Source organism: Ursus americanus, chromosome 31, assembly GCF_024610735.1.
Source record: "Ursus americanus isolate L20-20 chromosome 31, mUrsAme1.1.p, whole genome shotgun sequence".
NCBI classification, from domain to species: domain Eukaryota; kingdom Metazoa; phylum Chordata; class Mammalia; order Carnivora; family Ursidae; genus Ursus; species Ursus americanus.
The window spans coordinates 14,340,390-14,364,440 of NC_142157.1; the positions used below are offsets into that span (position 1 = coordinate 14,340,390).

Here is a 24,051-nt window from a genome sequence, read left to right on the forward strand (position 1 = left end):
AGGCATCCCCTTGGTCTGTCATTTTTTTAAGAAACACTTAATGCTACATGTATGTAATTTTAAAAACTTCAAACTGTTACAAAAATACTACATCATCATTGTGTAAGGATTGAACTAAACTAAAAAGAAAAATTATCTATGATCATTCCACTTAGCTATGATGTCCTTAAAAGAGCCGTGTACACTCACTGATCCTGATTTCCCTCCCATTTGCTCTGGAATTGTCTCTAGCAGTTTTCACTCCCACTACTCCAGAACTGATTTTTGAAAGGTTACCACTGATTTTCACTTTAATAAATCTAGACGTAATTTCTCAGATGTCATTTTATTTCAGCTGTCGTGCCTAGAAAACGTTCTAGCATATGTAGTTCTATTCAATAAATGTTTATTGAGTGAATGGCGTTTCACCTCCATGTATTGTTTTTAACATGATACTAATTCTCCCTTAAACAAAAAGAAAGTTTGACAGGGGTCCGTTCTGACAATTTAACCTGCCAGTTATATGCAATTTTTTAAATTTGGGGGCGCCCAATACTGTGGTTACTTGCTACTTATTTTTTTACTGGTATTTATGTTAGTTTTAATCATGATAAAATGGATCAAAGGAATAGCAAACTTCATTTATATTTTATTAAGGAAAATGAAATATGGTGGTAAATTATTATACGGCTTTAAAAATTCTTGCCAGGATTATGAGCCCTCAATATCCGAAATAAAAAGATGAAGTTGGAATTTATTGCCTACTAGTAAGAGAGCTCTGCTGATGGCTTACAGTCTTTTCTGACAGAGCAGTCCGCTATTCTTATACAGGGTTTGGGAAGAGTAGAGTTTAAGGTTTGGGGGACTTCCAGAGAATTAACTGGCTTGTCATCAGCTGAAACACCATGGTAATTTGGGTGAGACTGGTCGATTGGTTGGCACTCAAGGCATGTGTATCGGAGGGATTTTGTCCCCTCTTTAGGCTTTCTTTTAGAAGGGAGGAGCTGACATTGCTTGGTTGTTGAGTGAGGCCAGCAGGCATTGATCAATTACACACATTTAAAACTGGTTGTGGTGGCTTCTTGTTACCATGGCCTCATAGTTGTGTCCCCTCCCACCCTAAGTTTGAGGTGACTGACTAGATGTTTTCTATTTAAAAGTTGTTTCTATCAGCTGTGTTCAAAATGAAAGCGATTTCATATTCTGTAATTATAGATTTCTTGTTGAAATTTGGGTCAAGAAGAATTGTTCAATAATTGCTTTCAGGAAGATCCTTCTTTTTTGGTGTTAAATTTTTTTTTTAAGATTTTTTGTTTATTTATTCGACAGAGATAGAGACAGCCAGCGAGAGAGGGAACACAAGCAGGGGGAGTGGGAGAGGAAGAAGCAGGCTCATAGCGGAGGAGCCTGATGTGGGGCTCGATCCCCTAACGCTGGGATCACGCCCTGAGCTGAAGGCAGACGCTTAACCGCTGTGCCACCCAGGCGCCCCTTTTGGTGTTAAATTTTAACTAGGAGAGTTATATGTGGAACAGTTTTAAAACAATAATTGCTTGCTTTGTTTGTGTTTTCAGTGCTCTTAGGGGCTCATGTTCAATTCCTAAATTGATAATCTCCTGTGGGAAATTTCAGTCTTTTTGTAAATTTATGTAGCTATTTGCGAATAATATTCTCTTGCATGCATTTAGTCCGTGAAAAGGTAATTATAATTTTCTGTTGGTAAATCTAACTTTTTATATTAGGATTAAATAGTAGGCTGAAAGTATACAAAAGTTACCAAATCATATTCTTTAAGAAAATTAAAAAAAATTTTTTTATTTATTTGTGAGAGAGAAGGAGAGAGCAGGAGCAGGAGGGAGGGGCAAAGGGAGAGGGAGAAGCTCAGCAGGGAACCTGATGCAGGGCTAGATCCCAGGCCCTGGAGATTATGACCTGAGCTGAAGGCAGAGGCTTAACCGACCGAGCCACCCAGGCACCCCCAAATCATTTTCTTTTCAAACAAAATTAATCAGGTTATTGCAATTTTTGAGTGGTATATAATGGCATATGAGTATTTTTGAATTTTCTCCAGATTTATTGAGGTATAATTGACAGATAACTGTGTCAGTGTAAGGCATACCTGTATTAATTTAATATACTTTTATATTGTAAAATGATAATAGTGTTAATAACTCTATCACCTCACATAATTATCATTTCTTTTTTAGCAACTCTCTTAGCAACTTCCCAGTGTATCATAGAGTATTGTTAATTGTAATCAGCATTCTGTACTTTAGACCCTCAGAACTTAGTAGTCCTATAAGAGGAAGTTTGTACCCTTTGGCCCACCACCAGTCTGTAAATTTGTTTTTTTGAAGATCCCACTGTAAGTCAGATCATACAGTATCTGTCTTTCTGTGTGACTTATTTCACTTTGCATAATTCCCTCCAGGTTCATTTATGTTGTCACAAATGGCAGGGTTTCCCTCTTTTTTGTGGCTAAAAATATTCCCTTGTAAATACATACCACATTTTTTAAATCCCCGGATCCATTGATGGACACTTAGGTTGTTTCCGTGTCTTGGCTACTATAAATAATGCTGCAGTAAACATAGGCGTGCAGATACCTCTTTGAGAAATGATTTCATTTTCGTCAGATACGTTCCCAGAAATGGGATTACTGGATCATATGATAGTTCCATTTTTAGTTTTTTGAGGAACCTCCACACTGTTTTGCCGAGCGGCTGTACCAGTTTACAGTCCCATAATGGTGTACAAGGATTCCCTTTTCTGTACAACGTTGCCAGTGGTATCTCTTGTCTTTTTGATGAAAGCCACTTTAACAGGTGTGAGGTGATGGGTGTATCATTGTGGTTTGATTTGCATTTCCCTGATGAATAGTGATGTTGAGCCCCTTTTTTGGTACCGTTGGCCATTTGAATATCTTCTGAGGAAAGATGCCTGTTAAGGTGCTTGGCCCAGTTTTTAATTGAATTATTTGTTTTTTGCTCTCAGATTATATGAATTCCTTATATATTTTAGATATTAACCATTTTTCAGATTCATGGCTTGCAAATATTTTCATTCATTCTGTAAGTTGCCTTTTCATGATATTACTTGTTTCTTTTTTGTTTTTTAGATGTTATTTAAATTCAAGTTAGTTAACATATATTGTATTATTGGTTTCAGGGGTAGACTTTAGTGATTCATCACTTGCATGCAACACCCAGTGCTCATCACAAGTGCCCTCCCTAGTGCCTGTCACCCAGTTACACCATCTTCCCACCCATCTCTCCTCCGGCAACCCTCAGTTTGTTTCCCATAGTTAAGAGTCCCTCATGGTTTGTCTCCCCTTCTAATTTCTTTCCATTCAGTTTTCCCTCATTTCCCCTATGATCCTCTGTGCTGTTTCTTATATTCCACAGATGAGTGAAACCATATGATAATTGCCTCTCCCTGACTGACTTATTTCACTCAGCATAATCCCCTCCAGTTCCATTCACGTCGATGCAAATGGTAAGATTTCATCCTTTCTGATGGCTGAGTAATACCCCATTATATATATATATACACCATATCGTCTTTATCCATTCATCTGTTGAAGGGCATCTCGGCTCCTTCCACAGTTTGGCTCTTGTGGACATTGCTGCTGTGATACTTTGGTACCCACTGTATTGAGAGTGTTTATCATGAAAAGATGTTGAATTTTGTCAAATGCTTGGTCTGCACATATTGAGATGATCATATAATTTTTTTCATTATATTAATGTGTATCCAACTTACTGATTTGATTTGATTTCTGAAGGATAATTTTGCTCAGTATGGTATTCTTGGTTGGCAGTTCTTTTCTCTCAGCATTTTGAATATGTAATCCCTCTGTCTCCTGGCCTGTAAGGTTTCTGCTGAGAAATTGCTAATAGCCTTATGAGGGTTCACTTGTAGGTGACAAGCTTCTTTTCTCTTGCTGCTTTTAAGATTCTCTCTTTGGTTTTGATTTTTGACAGTTTTATTATAATGTGTTTGGGAGAATATCTCTTTAAGTTGAGTTTGTTTGGTGACGTGTGAGCTTCATAAACTTAGATGTCCAAATGTTTCCCCAGGTTTGAGTGTTCTCACCCATGACTTCTTGAAGCTTTATGTCTTTTTTTCCCCTCTCTCCTCCTTCTGGAACTGCAATAATTTACACATTGTTTCTTTTAGTGGTATTCCATAATCACGTAGGCTTTTCTCACTCTTTTTCATTCTGTTTTTCTTTGTTCTCCACTGATTGGATCATTTGAAAGTTAAAATTTGAAAATTGTAAATTCACAGATTTTGGGGGGATCCATTTTCCTGTCAGTGGTTTCTGTTGTTTCTTTCATTTCCTTCCCTATATTATTCAGCTTCAGAATTTTTGTTTAGTTCTTTTTTACTATTTCCAGGTCTTTTTTAAAAAAAGATTTTATTTATTTATTAGAGAGCGGGAAAGAGAGCAAGTCAGGGGAGGGACAGAGAGAGGGAGTGAGAATCTCTAGCAGACCCGGGGCTGGATCCCAAGCCCCTGAGATCATGACCTGAGCCGAAACCAAGAGTCAGACACTTAACCGACCGAGGCATCCAGGCGCCCTTCCAACTCTTTATTAAACTTCTCCTTTGGTTCATATAGTGTTCTTCTCATTTTATTGAACTGGCTTTTTATTCTTAAGATTTTATTTATTTATTTATTTATTTATTTATTTATTTATTTAGGAGAGAGCATGTGTGTGAGCGGGGCAAGGGGGAGTTGCAGAGGGAGAGGGACAAGCAGAATCTGCTTAACTGACTGAGCCACCCAGGCACTCCTGAGTTGGCTTTTTGTATTTTCTTGTAGCTCATTGAGTTTCCTTAAAACTGCCATTTTGAATTCTTTTTTAGATATACATTGCAGATCTCCATGTGTTTGAGATCGATTACTGGAAGATTATTGTGATCCTTTGGTGGTGTCATATTTCCTTGACTTTTTATATTCTTTGAAGTTTTGCATTGCTGTCTTTGCATTTGAAGTAGTCTTTAATGATTACCTTTCCAGTGTGTCCAAACCTGATTTTTTTCTTTTTTTTTTCCTCCGGTGGTGTGCTGAAACTTTTCTGCAGGAAATCTGGTTTTCCAGAAAACCTCTCTCACCCATGGGTGATTATCTAAGACAGTGTTTTCCAGGGGCTCCCAGATGTAGCTGAGAGGAAGGGGCTGAAGCCAATTTATGGGCTATTGCTAGTTCCACAGCTGGGAATGTAGTGAGTGTGCCTGTTATCCGATGCATGGTAGGCAAGACTTTTTCTAGGTCCCTTGGTATATGGTGCTTGATTCCACAGCTCCTACAAAGAGGTCCATAGTAGTTTTGTCCCCACAAATGATGTTGTGTTATAATTGTATATTTATCTGTCTTCGAAGCAAGGAATGTATATTTCCTTATAAATGGTTGGACTTCATAACTGTTCTGTGAATTAATAAATGAATTGATGGGGCGCCTGGGTGGCTTAGTCGTTAAGCCTCTGCCTTCGGCTCAGGGCGTGATTCCGGGGTTGTGGTATCGAGCCCCGCATTAGGCTCCTCCACGGGAAGTCTGCTTCTTCCTCTCCCACTCCCCCTGTTTGTGTTCCCTCTCTCGCTGGCTGTCTCTCTCTCTCTCTGTCAAATAAATAAATAAATAAATCTTTAAAAAAATAAATGAATTGAGACGGGTAACAGGATTTTACAAAAAATTGTTTTTTTTATTCGTTATGGTAACATTATTATAAAACATTAGCTTGGGGCACCTGGGTAGCTCAGTCCAAGATTAAGTGTCTGCCTTCAGCTCAGGTCATGATCTCAGGGTCCTGGGATTGAGCCCCAAGTCAGGCTCTGTGCTCAGTGGGGAGTCTGCTTCTCCCTCTGCCTACCGTACCCCTGCTTGTGCTCATGCTCTCTCTCTCTCTCTCTCTCAAATAAATAAATAAATAAATAAATAAAATCTTTTTTAAAAATGGATTTTAATGGCTACTTTAACTGGATTTTTTAAAGTAGTGATCTTCGTTTGAGTATAAAGGAAGCAAGGAAAGATGAAAATGAAAAATGGACATCAGAGGAATCTCTGATTACACCCCGCTTTGAGAAGTTTGACTCCCCGACTTATTGTCCACTACAAGTGAATGATGACAGCCCTTTAAGTGAAATGGAACAGGATGAAGGAAGGGAAAATCTGTAAATTATTTCCCTCTGAAGGAATTCTAGCAGTGATTACTTTTTAAGGAAATAAAACACTGTAGTGTCGGTACAGGCTAAGGCAAGAAATACTCAAGTATATCAGACACACTGCTTGATAGGTTAAGATGAGGACAAGTGACTTTGACAAGGAGCAGTTTCAGTAGTCACCATGGAAGCTGGACTGTAATGAATAAGTATAAACACTCCTTAGAGAATTTTTACGGGGAAAGGTAACAGAGAAATGGATGATAACTGAAAAAGAATGTGGAATTCGTGGGGATTTTCTTTCTTTTTTCATTTTAAGATGGGAGCTTTTAGAGTATGTTTGTATGCTGCTGGAAATGATCCAATAGAGATAGACATGGTTATTCAATTTAATTTTGTTGACATTTCCAAATGTTGGAAAGCTTATTGATTGTATTACATTATCTTTCAAAGATTATAGTAATTGTCCTTAGTACTCCTATTCATGTAGTTTTGGGGCAAGAAGTTGTTTATTCAGAACTGGTTCCACAGTGAAGTATTCTCATATAATCGAATGTGCAGATATTATCATACATAGATTTAAAAAAATATATATAATAGTAAATATGCAAACACTTAGGCCATTCTGAATAGAACTAATCATTCCTTGATGATTTCAGATATTCGGTGCCTTTGACAGTATCATGAATAGCTATGATTTTGTTAGGGACTTTGAAGTATCTGTTTATATTAAGTTAATGTTTGTTTAGATCTGGGGAAAGGGGAAAGCTTTTATTTATTTACAATTGCAAAATAAACTATTAATCTATCATAGATTATTACTTTTGGATAAAGTTCCAAATTACAAAAGCCGTGGTTCCTGTACCAACAGTGTCATTGACACATATTGTGTGCTCAGTAAGTGTGTGTTCGTGAATAAACATTTGAATGAATAAATGAATGCCCATTGATGAACTTCTTTAGAAGAAGCAAATCTTTAGTTTATTGAAAGTAGATTTTAAATATGGCCTAGTATGACGTCTTTTTATTTAAAAAAAATGTGTAAGATTCAGAAATTATTGTTTATACTTAGAGGTAGGAATGGAATAATAATAGATTCATTTGCTATCATATTACTTAGAAACACTTAAATATTACTCTCACCACATATTGTAAAACACATGCTTTGAAGGCAGATATCCTGGATTTGAATTCTGGGTCTACTCCTGACCAGCTGTATGGGCTTGGGGAAGTTCCTTATTTCTGTGCCTCCTTTTCTTCCTGTGTAAAATACCTAATATAATTACCTACGTTTATAAGATTGTTGTGAGGCTTAAAATACCTAGAGACGTAGTGAAGTGTTCATAATAATGCATAGTAGCTGCACAGTAAATCCTCAAAACACTACTATCATGATTATTAAGAAAGGGTTTCTTTCATATAAGAATTTAGTTTGAACCCTGCAAATAGGTTTTAGAGCCAGTAAAAGCTTGTTTTTATTGAAAATGCTAACAAAAAAGTGTGGTATATTTCTTTGTATCAAATAATGTAAGTAACATTATGATTTTCCCTTGCTCTTTGTCAATTTGATCTTAATGTTTTGTTAATATTATTAATAATATGTTTAGATATGATTTAGATATTCTTTGTATTTTAAGTATTTAATGTTTGCCTGAAAAGAATTGGTTTTTTTCTTTTTAGACCTGCAAAGAAAACATCTAAGGAAAAGAAAGAGGTAAAAAAATATATATATATATATAATTTTATTTCATTTATTAATTTTTTAATTTTTACTTTATTGTATTATTTTGATAAATAATATTTATCAGAAATATTATTCCATGGTAAAAAATTACTTTAGAGAAGGTATAGTGACAAAATAGAGGAATTTCTATTTGTTGTGAAAATGTTATTCAGAAACACTAGTTATTGATAAAGGTTGTTTTGAGAAAAATCAGTTCTTTAAAAAAGTACCTATGTTTTTGCTTTTATAAGAAGATGGGTATTTATCATCTCTCTACACTTAGTATATTTTATAAATATTTGGGGGACATTTTGAAATTATTATTTATTTGTAGATCAAAAAGCAAATTAATTTTACGGATGACCTTGATGACTTAACTCCATTATCTGGAACAGCTTCAGAGGATTGCAAGTTGCCTTGCTTTGATTTTAGGAGTTGCATGTTGCTAATTGAACAACTTGGCATGGATTGTAAAGGTAGGACCGTGGTATAAATATAAAGCCTTTATATGTATATTACTGTAGTAATATGTGCACATCTTGTCTAGTGCTGTACCACACAACACTGATCTGTTATAGAGCTACTCATCTCACAAATATGTTTTTCATGAAGACAGAGAACTGCTGAGTACTCTCAGCCAAAGAGCTATAATTTCCACTATACTTTTCGTCATGAAAATGGCACACCGATGTGTTTGTTGACTCTGCTTCTCTTCTATGCCTTCACCCAAGGTCAGGTTACCAGTATTTTTCTCCTAGGATACTGAAATAACCTCAGGACGGTTTTCCCTGTCATTCCACCTCCCAGAATCTTGGTCTACGCTGCAACCATAATCATATATTTTTAAAAATTTATATTTCGTCATGTTACCCCCTTGCTTAAAGCTTAGCTTTTACTTCTCATTGCTCTAGCGTGAAACACCACGGTCCTCAGCTTCATCTTGTACTGTTTCATATCCTTCTTTCCATCTGTGTCTCAGCCACTAGTTTGGATGATTTTTCCTATAATAGAGCTTCCTCCCCACCCCCATAGCTTTAGTTAGGTAACTGCACGTATATGAAGTGTATAATTTGATAGTTTTGACATATGTATACTCCTGTGAAACCATAACCGTGATTCAGGCAGTTAATATATCTATCACCCGTAAGTCTCATGTTTCGTTATATCCCCTTATTACGAAACTACCAAATTGCTTTGTAAAGTAGTTGCACCATTTTCCATTCCCACCAGCAGTGTATGGGAGTTCTAATTTCTCCCTGTATATTCATGAACACTTAATATTGTCAGTTTTTTAAATCTTAGCCATTCTGGTGGGCATGCAGTATATATATCATTACGGTTTTAGTATGCATTGCCCTCATAAGATAATGTTGAGCATATTTTTATGTGCTTATTTGCCATCTGTGTATTTTCTTTGAACTGTCCAAATTCTTTGTCATTTTAAAAATTAGGTTGTTTTCTGACTTGTTGAGTTTTGAGAATTCTTTGTTTATTCCAGATATAGTTTATCACCTATTTTTTGGCAAAGATTTTCTCCCAGCCTGTGACTTTTCATTCTCTCAACAGTGTCTTTTGAAGAGCAGTTTTCCTTTTTGGTGAAGTCCAGTTTATGCATTTGTTCTTTTATGGATTCTTGCCTTCGGTGTTCCTATCTAAGAAATCTTTGCCTAGCACAAGGTCAGAGGATTTCTCTCATGCTTTCTTTTAGAAGTTTTGTAGTTTAAAAGCAAAGCTTCATAGTTTTAGGTCTTAACGTTTAGATCTGTGATCCATTTTGTATTCTTTTTTTTTTAAAAGATTTTATTTATTTACTTGACAGAGAGAGAGGACAAGCAGGGGGAACAGCAGACTGAGGGTGAGGGAGAAGCAGGCTCCCCACTGCATGGAGATCTGGACATGGGGCTCGATCCCAGGACCCTGGGATCATGACCTGAGCTGAAGGCAGACGCTTAACTGACTGAGCCACCCAGGCGCCCCCATTTTGTATTCTTTTTTATTTATGATGCAGAGTATGGATCCAGGTTCATTCTTTTTGCGTATGGATATCCAGTTGTCCTAGCACCGTTTGTTGAAAAGGCTGTATTGTCTTTACTTCATGCCATTTGCATCTTCGTCAGGATCAGTTGACCATATATGTGTGGGTTTATTTACGGACTCTTCTCTGTCCCATTGATCTCTTTAGCCTTCATTACACCAATATCATGCTGTTTTAATTACTACCAGTTTATAATAATTTTTGAAATCAGGTGGTTAGGGTTAGTCCTCCAGTTTTGTTCTCTCTCAGGGCTCTTTTGCTATTCTAGGTCCTTTGTGTTTCCACATGAATTACATTTATTTATTTTATCCACATGCATTGTAGAATCCACTTGTCATTTTCTAAGAGAAAAAACTCTGGTGGTCTTCTGAAAATCAGGTTTGGATTATGTTGAATCTACAGATTAATTTTAACAATACTGAATTTTTCAACCCTGAACAGAGTATATCTCTCCATTTATATAAGTCTTCTTAAATTTTCTTGGTAATATTTTATAGTTTTTTGCGTCTAGGTCTTTCTATCTTTTATGATATTACCTGTGATTATTTTTTATTTTTCAATGCAGTTTTAATTTTTAATTAATAATTAAAATTAATTTTTAATTTAAATTTTAAATTTTGATTGTTTATTCCTAATGAATAGAAATACAGTTGATTTTTTATAATGATTCTATATCCTCCAAACTTGATGAGTTCATTTACTAGTTCTAGAAGCTTTTTAAAAAATTCTGTCAGATTTTCTACATAACCAAAAGTTATCAGACTTGTTTTTGACTACTATTTTACTAATTTCTTAAGGTGGAGCCAAAGGTCATCAATATGAGACTATTCTTCTTTTTTAATACATACATTCAGTGTTATAAATGTTCATATGAGTGCTGCTATAGCAGGATTCCAGAAATTCTAATATGTTATGTGTTCCTTTTCATTCAGTTCAGAATACTTTCTAATTTCTTTTTTCATTACTTCTTTGAGCCAGAGGTTATTTAAGGATTTTATTTATTTGAGAGAGAGAGAGACAGCATGAGCTTGGCGGGGGGGTGGGGAGAAGACTCCCCTCTGAGCAGGGAGCCCAGTGTGGGGCTTGATCCCAGGACCCTGAGATCATGACCTGAGCTGAAGACAGATGCTTAATCAACTGAGCCACCCAGGCACTCTGACCCAGGGATTATTTAGATATGTATTAATTAGTTTGCAAATATTCAAGTATTTTCCAGAGCTATTTTTATTCTTGATTTCTAATTTGATTTCTCTGTGGTTACAGAACGCACTTTTATGACTTAGTCCTTTTGACTTACCCCTCTCATTACAATTTATTTTGTGACCCAAAATATAGTCTCTTTTGTTAAATGTTCTATGGAAACTTGAGAAGAATGGTGGTGTTCAATCTACATTCTTGCTGATTTTCTGCCTGTTGAAATCTCAGACTATAATTGTGAATTTGCCTGTTTCTCTGCAATTCTGTCGATTTTTGCTTTATGTATTTTGAACCTATTAATAGACGTGTAAACATTTAGGTTTGTTATGCTTCTTTCAGTTGACCCTTTAATCATTATAAAATGACCTTATTTATTGCTGCTAATGTTTTTTGCTTTGCTACCTATTTTGTCTGGTATTAATATAGCCACTTAGGCTCAGCCTTCTTTTGTCAAGTGTTAGTGTGGTCTATCATATTTCTGGCCTTTTAACAAATTTGTGTTAAAGTGCATTTTTTGTTATAGGTGGCATATAATTAGGTCTTCCTTTTTTTTTTTTTTAAGACTTTATTTATTTATTTATTTATTTATTTATTTGAGAGAGAGAGAGAGACAGCCAGCAAGAGAGGGAATACAGGCAGGGGGAGTGGGAGAGGAAGAAGCAGGCTCCCAGCAGAGGAGCCTGATGCGGGGCTCGATCCCAGGACTCCGGGATCACGCCCTGAGCCGAAGGCAGATGCTTAGGACTGAGCCACCCAGGTGCCCCTAGGTCTTCCTTTTTTATCCATTTTAAGAATCTGCCTTTTAATTGAGGCTTTTAGACCATTTTCATTTCATGTGATTGTTAATGTAGTTGAATTGAATCTGTGGGCATGTTGTTTGACTTCCATTTGTCCTTTCTGCTGTTTGTTCCCATTCTCTTCTTTTTCTACTTTCTTTTAGATTAATCAAGTAATTTCTATGATTTAGTTTTATTTACGTGTGTGTGTGTGTGTATGTATTTTGCTTACTCACTATAACTCTTTAGTTTTGCTATTTTAGTGATTAGGGTTTAAAGTATATGATTTAAGCATCACAATCCACCTTCAAGTAATGTTTTACCACATCATATGCAGTTTAAGAAAATTATAATAGTTAACTTCCATTTCTTCTCTCCTAGTCAGATCCTTCTGGATCTGTGGGAGTATAGTTTTCATTAAGTTTAGAAAGGTTTTGGTCATTTTTCTTTTTTTTTTTTAAGATTTTATTCATTTATTTGAGAGAGAGAAAATGCACAAGCAGGGGGAGGGGCAGAAAGAGACGGAGATTTGCCACTAAGTAGGGAGTCCGATATGGGGCTTGATCCCAGGACCCTGAGATCATGACCTGAGCTGAAGGCAGACAGACACCCACCGACTAAGCCACCGAGGTGCCCCAGACATTTTTTGTTCAAATATTTTTTTCTGGTTCCTTTCCTCTGCCTCTTTGAGGAATTGTAGATTAGCCACTTGAAGTTTTCTCACAGTTTTCTGAGGTCAATTTCAGTCTTTTATTTTGTGATGTCTAATATGTGTTTATTCCTATCCAGTGTATTTTTCATGTCTGACATAATTTGCATCTCTGTAAGTTGTATTTGGTTTTTTAAAAATAGCTTCTATGCCTCTACTTACCTTTTTATGCTTTCTTTTGAGATATAGCTAAGTTGATTACAAACAGTTTGTCCCTTTCCAGTCCTATTCTTATGAATTGTTAGGTGAATCCAGAGTAGTGCTCAGCCTAGAGCTCATTGTTCCCCACCGCTGAGGCAAGACCTACTACTGTATTCATTGTGCTACAGGTTATGAGTTTTCCCAGCATGGCTAATGGGAATCGATACTATCCGTGGTGCTGAGCACCAGCGGAGCCCTCTGCAGATCTCTAGAGTTCTTTCTTTGTTCTGCTTTCTTCTCGCCGGTGTTTAGACCTCTGATCTCTATCTGCCTTGGTTTCACCGGATTCTCAGTTTCGTCATCTCAACTCAGGGAATCTGGTGGAGTCTATCTCAGTTTTTTCACCTGTGTCATGGTCGGTGGAAATTCTCCCAAGGCAGTGAGTTCGGGTATGTGTTAGGCTAACTTCTTTTGTTTTCAGGGATCATTGTCCTTCATTGACTGAAGTCTTTTGTCTTGAAAATAATTTGAAAATGTATTTTATCTTTTTGTGTTTGGCTTGTTTCAGGTAGGAAGGTAAATCAGTACCTGTTACTCCATCTTGGCCAGAAGCAGATTGCAATGGAACTTTGGCACATGCTGTAGGCTGTCTTGAATGCTCTTCTTCCTCCTTTGCTCACTTGCTTCCTGCTCCTCCTTCATTTCTCAGAATAGTTCTCTCTTCCTCGGGGAATCTTCCCTTCCCAGGGTAGATCACGTTATGTTATGTGATCCTAGAACTCCGTTTCCTTATAGGAACTATCTGAATTTGTAATTGTCGTTTTATTTGTCTTTCCCTTTCACTAGACGTGAAGCTAAATAAGAGCCAGGGATCTTATCTGTTTAATCTGCAGTGCTTAGTATAATATCTTTTTGTTTTTTAAGATTTTTTTATTTGAGAGAGGGAGAGTGCACAAGCTGGGGGAGGGGCAGAGGCAGAGGAGAAGGGAGAAGTAGCCTCCCCGCTGAGTAGGAAGCCCAATGCAGGGCTTGATCCCAGGAACCTGAGATCATGACCTGAGCTGAAGGCAGATGCTTAACCGACTGAGCCACCCAGGTGCCCGTATAATATCTTTTATATTGAACTCATTCAATATATGTTTAATGTATGAATGAGTGAATGTGAAAGCACACAGTCCTTTATATGCAAAAAGTACTCATATTTTTTTTCTTTTTTTTTAAGATTTAAGTAATTTATTTCAGAGAGAGCATGAGCGGGGGGAGGGGGGTGAGAGAAGAACAGAGGGGGAGGGAGGGGGCGTGGAAAGAATCTCAAGCAGACTGCGTGCTGAGTGAAGAACCCCATGCGGGGCTCAATCCCAGGACTCTGAGATTATGACCTCAGCCGAAACCTGACTCGGATGTTTAACCAATTGAGCCATCCAGGCGCCCTATATATTCTCTTTCTGTTTTTTCTCTGTTATAGATTCTGTTAATTTATTAAAAATTCGGAATGCGGTTTGTTCGTTTGAAAGATTATTAGAACTTAAAAATGATCACTGTGAGCAACTTACAAGAAAAAATAAAGAATTGGAAGATTCGGTTAATGGTCTACAAAAGGAGCTATCACAAACAAAAGAAATTAAATTGCAGTTGGAGCAGCAAAAAGTGGAATGGGAACAAGAACTCTGCAGTTTGAGGTATGACGTCTTGGTTTCAAGGAAGTATTTGAACTTTTATTTTTTTATTATTTTAGATAGGCTCCACACCCAGTGTGGGGCTTGAACTCACAGCCATGAGATCAAGAGTTGCATGCTCTACCGACTGAGCCAGACAGGCACCCCTTGAGCTATTGACTTTTATACTACAGATATGTAGGAGAAGTTTTGTAGTTGCTAACTTACCTTCTAGGATTTTATAGGGAAGAAAATGTCTTTAGTATTGTGAAGTATGGGATTCTTCTGAATAATACAGCAAGTTCTTAACGGTGAATACTTCTACAAATAATTTAATGTATATTCCAAATCATAATTTTAATGACCATATAGAAGTCCATCATATGGAAACCTCATTATTTAACAAATTGAATTTTGGTCGGTTTTCGTTTTTCTATACTTTAATTAAAGCTGTAAGGAATGTCTCTTATATAAATCTGTTTCTACATTTCTGGTTAACGTACTTGGAATACATTCTTCAATATAGTATTGGTTACTTAAAGTATAAAAATTTTTAAAGAATGTCTTCGATCCTATTTTTAAATTGTTCTCAGGGAAGTTTATATTAATTCGTATGCCCGTGAACAGAGTATAACATGGCCATTTTTCTCAAGACAGAAAAATGTTTAAAAATTTATTCAGTTTTAAACATACGCAGCGATTAAAAAGTAACATGGAAAATGATTACTGCTCAAGTTGCTCAACATCTCTCTTATATGTAGGTAAAATTAATTCAAAAGTCTGTGCTGCAAGCACATATTACTCTTTATTGTTTACTTAATTAATATGGATCCTGTGTTGGTCTAGAAGGGGTTTTCAAATGATTTATAAAGTGGATAATAGGGGTTCCTGGGTGGCTCAGTTGGTTAAGTGTCTACCTTCGGCTCAGTTCATGATCCCAGGGTCCTGGGATCGAGCCCCATGTCCAGATCTCTGCTCGGCGGGGAGCCTGCTTTTCTCTGTCCCTCTGCCTGCCACTCCACCTGCTTGTGCTCTCTCTCTCTGTGTCAAATAAATAAAATCTTTAAAAAAATAAAATGAATAATAATCAACAAGGTCAACTGAGAGTATTGCAGAAGAAGAAACATAAAATGTATGGGGCAACAGATATTAGACTCCCTAGCCTAGTCCTGGATCACAGTAATCTGCAGGGGTATGTTGTGCAAATGACATCTGCAGATTCTGTCTTACACTGCAAATTATTTTTAGAGGTACCTGTGATGTTTTGTGAAGTAGAAATCTACTTCTAGTGAATTTATAAACAGCAATTTCTCTTTTTAATTAGTAACTAAATTATTCTAATGGAAGAGTAATTATGACTATGTGGGAAAAAACGATAATTTTCAATTCTAACTTTCTTGAATAATTTCAAAATTTCTTTCCCTACAATATCTACCAGAGTTATTATTGACTAAAGCTTACTACTAAACTGCATAATGCTTTCTCATTGCTTCTTTTCAACTCTGTGTATCTTTTGGAAGAGATTGAAGTGAGAAATTAAAACCATGAGCCCTAGAAAGGAAAAAATTAAGAACATAGAAATTTCGGGGCGCCTGGGTGGCTCAGTCGTTAAGCGTCTGCCTTCGGCTTAGGGCGTGATCCCAGCATTCAGGGATCAAGCCCCCCATCAGGCTCCTCCACTGGGAGCCTGTTTCTTCCTCTCCCACTCCCCCTGCTTGTGTTCCCTCTCTCGCTGGCTGTCTCTCTCTCTCTCTCTGTCAAATAAATAAATAAATAAATCTTTAAAAAAATAAATGAATTGAGACGGGTAACAGGATTTTACAAAAAATTGGTTTTTTTTATTCGTTATGGTAACATTATTAGAAAACATTAGCTTGGGGCACCTGGGTAGCTCAGTCTAAGATTAAGTGTCTGCCTTCAGCTCAGGTCATGATCTCAGGGTCCTGGGACTGAGCCCCAAGTCAGGCTCTGTGCTCGGTGGGGAGTCTGCTTCTCCCTCTGCCTGCCGTTCCCCCTGCTTGTGCTCATGCTCTCTCTCTCTCTCTCAAATAAATAAATAAATAAAATCTTTTTTAAAAATGGCTTTTTAATGGCTACTTTAACTGGAGTTTTTAAAGTAGTGATCTTCGTTTGAGTATAAAGGAAGCAAGGAAAGATGAAAATGAAAAATGGACATCAGAAGAATCTCTGATTACACCCCGCTTTGAGAAGTTTGACTCCCCGACTTATTGTCCACTACAAGTGAATGACGACAGCCCTTTAAGTGAAATGGAACAGGATGAAGGAAGGGAAAATCTGTAAATTATTTCCCTCTGAAGGAATTCTAGCAGTGATTACTTTTTAAGGAAATAAAACACTGTAGTGTCGGTACAGGCTAAGGCAAGAAATACTCAAGTATATCAGACACACTGCTTGATAGGTTAAGATGAGGACAAGTGACTTTGACAAGGAGCAGTTAGTAGTCACCATGGAAGCTGGACTGTAATGAATAAGTATAAACACTCCTTAGAGAATTTTTACGGGGAAAGGTAACAGAGAAATGGATGATAACTGAAAAAGAATGTGGAATTCATGGGGATTTTCTTTCTTTTTTCATTTTAAGATGGGAGCTTTTAGAGTATGTTTGTATGCTGCTGGAAATGATCCAATAGAGATAGACATGGTTATTTAATTTAATTTTGTTGACATTTCCAAATGTTGGAAAGCTTATTGATTGTATTACATTATCTTTTAAAGATTATAGTAATTGTCCTTAGTACTCCTATTCATGTAGTTTTGGGGCAAGAAGTTGTTTATTCAGAACTGGTTCCACCGTGAAGTATTCTCATATAATCGAATGTGCAGATATTATCATTCATAGATTTAAAAAAATATATATAATAGTAAATATGCAAACACTTAGGCCATTCTGAATAGAACTAATCATTCCTTGATGATTTCAGATATTCGGTGCCTTTGACAGTATCATGAATAGCTATGATTTTGTTAGGGACTTTGAAGTATCTGTTTATATTAAGTTAATGTTTGTTTAGATCTGGGGAAAGGGGAAAGCTTTTATTTATTTACAATTGCAAAATAAACTATTAATCTATCATAGATTATTACTTTTGGATAAAGTTCCAAATTACAAAAGCCGTGGTTCCTGTACCAACAGTGTCATTGACACATATTGTGTGCTCAGTAAGTGTGTGTTCGTGAATAAACATTTGAATGAATAAATGAATGCCCATTGATGAACTTCTTTAGAAGAAGCAAATCTTTAGTTTATTGAAAGTAGATTTTAAATATGGCCTAGTATGACGTCTTTTTATTTAAAAAAAATGTGTAAGATTCAGAAATTATTGTTTATACTTAGAGGTAGGAATGGAATAATAATAGATTCATTTGCTATCATATTACTTAGAAACACTTAAATATTACTCTCACCACATATTGTAAAACACATGCTTTGAAGGCAGATATCCTGGATTTGAATTCTGGGTCTACTCCTGACCAGCTGTATGGGCTTGGGGAAGTTCCTTATTTCTGTGCCTCCTTTTCTTCCTGTGTAAAATACCTAATATAATTACCTACGTTTATAAGATTGTTGTGAGGCTTAAAATACCTAGAGACGTAGTGAAGTGTTCATAATAATGCATAGTAGCTGCACAGTAAATCCTCAAAACACTACTATCATGATTATTAAGAAAGGGTTTCTTTCATATAAGAATTTAGTTTGAACCCTGCAAATAGGTTTTAGAGCCAGTAAAAGCTTGTTTTTATTGAAAATGCTAACAAAAAAGTGTGGTATATTTCTTTGTATCAAATAATGTAAGTAACATTATGATTTTCCCTTGCTCTTTGTCAATTTGATCTTAATGTTTTGTTAATATTATTAATAATATGTTTAGATATGATTTAGATATTCTTTGTATTTTAAGTATTTAATGTTTGCCTGAAAAGAATTGGTTTTTTTTTTTCAGACCTGCAAAGAAAACATCTAAGGAAAAGAAAGAGGTAAAATATATATATATATATAATTTTATTTCATTTATTAATTTTTTAATTTTTACTTTATTGTATTATTTTGATAAATAATATTTATCAGAAATATTATTCCATGGTAAAAAATTACTTTAGAGAAGGTATAGTGACAAAATAGAGGAATTTCTATTTGTTGTGAAAATGTTATTCAGAAACACTAGTTATTGATAAAGGTTGTTTTGAGAAAAATCAGTTCTTTAAAAAAGTACCTATGTTTTTGCTTTTATAAGAAGATGGGTATTTATCATCTCTCTACACTTAGTATATTTTATAAATATTTGGGGGACATTTTGAAATTATTATTTATTTGTAGATCAAAAAGCAAATTAATTTTACGGATGACCTTGATGACTTAACTCCATTATCTGGAACAGCTTCAGAGGATTGCAAGTTGCCTTGCTTTGATTTTAGGAGTTGCATGTTGCTAATTGAACAACTTGGCATGGATTGTAAAGGTAGGACCGTGGTATAAATATAAAGCCTTTATATGTATATTACTGTAGTAATATGTGCACATCTTGTCTAGTGCTGTACCACACAACACTGATCTGTTATAGAGCTACTCATCTCACAAATATGTTTTTCATGAAGACAGAGAACTGCTGAGTACTCTCAGCCAAAGAGCTATAATTTCCACTATACTTTTCGTCATGAAAATGGCACACCGATGTGTTTGTTGACTCTGCTTCTCTTCTATGCCTTCACCCAAGGTCAGGTTACCAGTATTTTTCTCCTAGGATACTGAAATAACCTCAGGACGGTTTTCCCTGTCATTCCACCTCCCAGAATCTTGGTCTACGCTGCAACCATAATCATATATTTTTAAAAATTTATATTTCGTCATGTTACCCCCCTTGCTTAAAGCTTAGCTTTTACTTCTCATTGCTCTAGCGTGAAACACCACGGTCCTCAGCTTCATCTTGTACTGTTTCATATCCTTCTTTCCATCTGTGTCTCAGCCACTAGTTTGGATGATTTTTCCTATAATAGAGCTTCCTCCCCACCCCCATAGCTTTAGTTAGGTAACTGCACGTATATGAAGTGTATAATTTGATAGTTTTGACATATGTATACTCCTGTGAAACCATAACCGTGATTCAGGCAGTTAATATATCTATCACCCGTAAGTCTCATGTTTCGTTATATCCCCTTATTACGAAACTACCAAATTGCTTTGTAAAGTAGTTGCACCATTTTCCATTCCCACCAGCAGTGTATGGGAGTTCTAATTTCTCCCTGTATATTCATGAACACTTAATATTGTCAGTTTTTTAAATCTTAGCCATTCTGGTGGGCATGCAGTATATATATCATTACGGTTTTAGTATGCATTGCCCTCATAAGATAATGTTGAGCATATTTTTATGTGCTTATTTGCCATCTGTGTATTTTCTTTGAACTGTCCAAATTCTTTGTCATTTTAAAAATTAGGTTGTTTTCTGATTTGTTGAGTTTTGAGAATTCTTTGTTTATTCCAGATATAGTTTATCACCTATTTTTTGGCAAAGATTTTCTCCCAGCCTGTGACTTTTCATTCTCTCAACAGTGTCTTTTGAAGAGCAGTTTTCTTTTTTGGTGAAGTCCAGTTTATGCATTTGTTCTTTTATGGATTCTTGCCTTCGGTGTTCCTATCTAAGAAATCTTTGCCTAGCACAAGGTCAGAGGATTTCTCTCATGCTTTCTTTTAGAAGTTTTGTAGTTTAAAAGCAAAGCTTCATAGTTTTAGGTCTTAACGTTTAGATCTGTGATCCATTTTGTATTCTTTTTTTTTTTAAAAGATTTTATTTATTTACTTGACAGAGAGAGAGGACAAGCAGGGGGAACAGCAGACTGAGGGTGAGGGAGAAGCAGGCTCCCCACTGCATGGAGATCTGGACATGGGACTCGATCCCAGGACCCTGGGATCATGACCTGAGCTGAAGGCAGACGCTTAACTGACTGAGCCACCCAGGCGCCCCCATTTTGTATTCTTTTTTATTTATGATGCAGAGTATGGATCCAGGTTCATTCTTTTTGCGTATGGATATCCAGTTGTCCTAGCACCGTTTGTTGAAAAGGCTGTATTGTCTTTACTTCATGCCATTTGCATCTTCGTCAGGATCAGTTGACCATATATGTGTGGGTTTATTTACGGACTCTCCTCTGTCCCATTGATCTCTTTAGCCTTCATTACACCAATATCATGCTGTTTTAATTACTACCAGTTTATAATAATTTTTGAAATCAGGTGGTTAGGGTTAGTCCTCCAGTTTGTTCTCTCTCAGGGCTCTTTTGCTATTCTAGGTCCTTTGTGTTTCCACATGAATTTCATTTATTTATTTTATCCACATGCATTGTAGAATCCACTTGTCATTTTCTAAGAGAAAAAACTCTGGTGGTCTTCTGAAAATCAGGTTTGGATTATGTTGAATCTACAGATTAATTTTAACAATACTGAATTTTTCAACCCTGAACAGAGTATATCTCTCCATTTATATAAGTCTTCTTAAATTTTCTTGGTAATAGTTTATAGTTTTTTACGTCTAGTTCTTTCTATCTTTTATGATATTACCTGTGATTATTTTTTATTTTTCAATGCAGTTTTAATTTTTAATTAATAATTAAAATTAATTTTTAATTTAAATTTTAAATTTTAAATTTTGATTGTTTATTCCTAATGAATAGAAATACAGTTGATTTTTTATAATGATTCTATATCCTCCAAACTTGATGAGTTCATTTACTAGTTCTAGAAGCTTTTTAAAAAATTCTGTCAGATTTTCTACATAACCAAAAGTTATCAGACTTGTTTTTGACTACTATTTTACTAATTTCTTAAGGTGGAGCCAAAGGTCATCAATATGAGACTTTTCTTCTTTTTTAATACATACATTCAGTGTTATAAATGTTCATATGAGTGCTGCTATAGCAGGATTCCAGAAATTCTAATATGTTATGTGTTCCTTTTCATTCAGTTCAGAATACTTTCTAATTTCTTTTTTCATTACTTCTTTGAGCCAGAGGTTATTTAAGGATTTTATTTATTTGAGAGAGAGAGAGACAGCATGAGCTTGGCGGGGGGAGTGGGGAGAAGACTCCCCTCTGAGCAGGGAGCCCAGTGTGGGGCTTGATCCCAGGACCCTGAGATCATGACCTGAGCTGAAGACAGATGCTTAATCAACTGAGGCACCCAGGCACTCTGACCCAGGGATTATTTAGATATGTATTAATTAGTTTGCAAATTTTCAAGTATTTTCCAGAGCTATTTTTATTCTTGATTTCTAATTTGATTTCTCTGTGGTTACAGAACGCACTTTTATGACTTAGTCCTTTTGACTTACCCCTCTCATTACAATTTATTTTGTGACCCAAAATATAGTCTCTTTTGTTAAATGTTCTATGGAAACTTGAGAAGAATGGTGGTGTTCAAGTCTACATTCTTGCTGATTTTCTGCCTGTTGAAATCTCAGACTATAATTGTGAATTTGCCTGTTTCTCTGCAATTCTGTCGATTTTTGCTTTATGTATTTTGAACCTATTAATAGACGTGTAAACATTTAGGTTTGTTATGCTTCTTTCAGTTGACCCTTTAATCATTATAAAATGACCTTATTTATTGCTGCTAATGTTTTTTGCTTTGCTACCTATTTTGTCTGGTATTAATATAGCCACTTAGGCTCAGCCTTCTTTTGTCAAGTGTTAGTGTGGTCTATCATATTTCTGGCCTTTTAACAAATTTGTGTTAAAGTGCATTTTTTGTTATAGGTGGCATATAATTAGGTCTTCCTTTTTTTTTTTTAAGACTTTATTTATTTATTTATTTATTTATTTGAGAGAGAGAGAGAGAGACAGCCAGCAAGAGAGGGAATACAGGCAGGGGGAGTGGGAGAGGAAGAAGCAGGCTCCCAGCAGAGGAGCCTGATGCGGGGCTCGATCCCAGGACTCCGGGATCACGCCCTGAGCCGAAGGCAGATGCTTAGGACTGAGCCACCCAGGTGCCCCTAGGTCTTCCTTTTTTATCCATTTTGAGAATCTGCCTTTTAATTGAGGCTTTTAGACCATTTTCATTTCATGTGATTGTTAATGTAGTTGAATTGAATCTGTGGGCATGTTGTTTGACTTCCATTTGTCCTTTCTGCTGTTTGTTCCCATTCTCTTCTTTTTCTACTTTCTTTTAGATTAATCAAGTAATTTCTATGATTTAGTTTTATTTACGTGTGTGTGTGTGTGTGTGTATGTATTTTGCTTACTCACTATAACTCTTTAGTTTTGCTATTTTAGTGATTAGGGTTTAAAGTATATGATTTAAGCATCACAATCCACCTTCAAGTAATGTTTTACCACATCATATGCAGTTTAAGAAAATTATAATAGTTAACTTCCATTTCTTCTCTCCTAGTCAGATCCTTCTGGATCTGTGGGAGTATAGTTTTCATTAAGTTTAGAAAGGTTTTGGTCATTTTTCTTTTTTTTTTTTAAGATTTTATTCATTTATTTGAGAGAGAGAAAATGCACAAGCAGGGGGAGGGGCAGAAAGAGACGGAGATTTGCCACTAAGTAGGGAGTCCGATATGGGGCTTGATCCCAGGACCCTGAGATCATGACCTGAGCTGAAGGCAGACAGACACCCACCGACTAAGCCACCGAGGTGCCCCAGACATTTTTTGTTCAAATATTTTTTTCTGGTTCCTTTCCTCTGCCTCTTTGAGGAATTGTAGATTAGCCACTTGAAGTTTTCTCACAGTTTTCTGAGGTCAATTTCAGTCTTTTATTTTGTGATGTCTAATATGTGTTTATTCCTATCCAGTGTATTTTTCATGTCTGACAAAATTTGCATCTCTGTAAGTTGTATTTGGTTTTTTAAAAATAGCTTCTATGCCTCTACTTACCTTTTTATGCTTTCTTTTGAGATATAGCTAAGTTGATTACAAACAGTTTGTCCCTTTCCAGTCCTATTCTTATGAATTGTTAGGTGAATCCAGAGTAGTGCTCAGCCTAGAGCTCATTGTTCCCCACCGCTGAGGCAAGACCTACTACTGTATTCATTGTGCTACAGGTTATGAGTTTTCCCAGCATGGCTAATGGGAATCGATACTATCCCTGGTGCTGAGCACCAGCAGAGCCCTCTGCAGATCTCTAGAGTTCTTTCTTTGTTCTGCTTTCTTCTCGCCGGTGTTTTGACCTCTGATCTCTATCTGCCTTGGTTTCACCGGATTCTCAGTTCCGTCATCTCAACTCAGGGAATCTGGTGGAGTCTATCTCAGTTTTTTCACCTGTGTCATGGTCGGTGGAAATTCTCCCAAGGCAGTGAGTTCGGGTATGTGTTAGGCTGACTTCTTTTGTTTTCAGGGATCATTGTCCTTCATTGACTGAAGTCTTTTGTCTTGAAAATAATTTGAAAATGTATTTTATCTTTTTGTGTTTGGCTTGTTTCAGGTAGGAAGGTAAATCAGTACCTGTTACTCCATCTTGGCCAGAAGCAGATTGCAATGGAACTTTGGCACATGCTGTAGGCTGTCTTGAATGCTCTTCTTCCTCCTTTGCTCACTTGCTTCCTGCTCCTCCTTCATTTCTCAGAATAGTTCTCTCTTCCTCGGGGAATCTTCCCTTCCCAGGGTAGATCACGTTATGTTATGTGATCCTAGAACTCCGTTTCCTTATAGGAACTA

General features: G+C 36.2%; 1 protein-coding gene across 38 annotated transcripts in view; it reads left to right on the forward strand.

Moving 5' to 3' along the window:
* Positions 1 to 24,051, forward strand: part of LOC123793446 (uncharacterized) — a 386,505-nt gene that overhangs the window by 251,022 nt on the left and 111,432 nt on the right. For 37 of the 38 annotated variants that reach the window (XR_015722487.1, XR_015722486.1, XR_015722485.1 and 34 more), the window contains 5 exons: positions 7,825 to 7,858; positions 8,202 to 8,343; positions 14,191 to 14,404; positions 18,343 to 18,376; positions 18,717 to 18,858. Coding sequence is in view for 32 of the 38 variants with exons in the window: in XM_087857789.1 (XP_087713915.1) it covers positions 7,825 to 7,858; positions 8,202 to 8,343; positions 14,191 to 14,404; positions 18,343 to 18,376; positions 18,717 to 18,858 (566 nt within the window). In the remaining 6 variants the exon portion in view is untranslated. The remainder of the gene's footprint in view (positions 1 to 7,824; positions 7,859 to 8,201; positions 8,344 to 14,190; positions 14,405 to 18,342; positions 18,377 to 18,716; positions 18,859 to 24,051) is intronic. The other variant, XM_087857798.1, reaches the window with a different exon arrangement.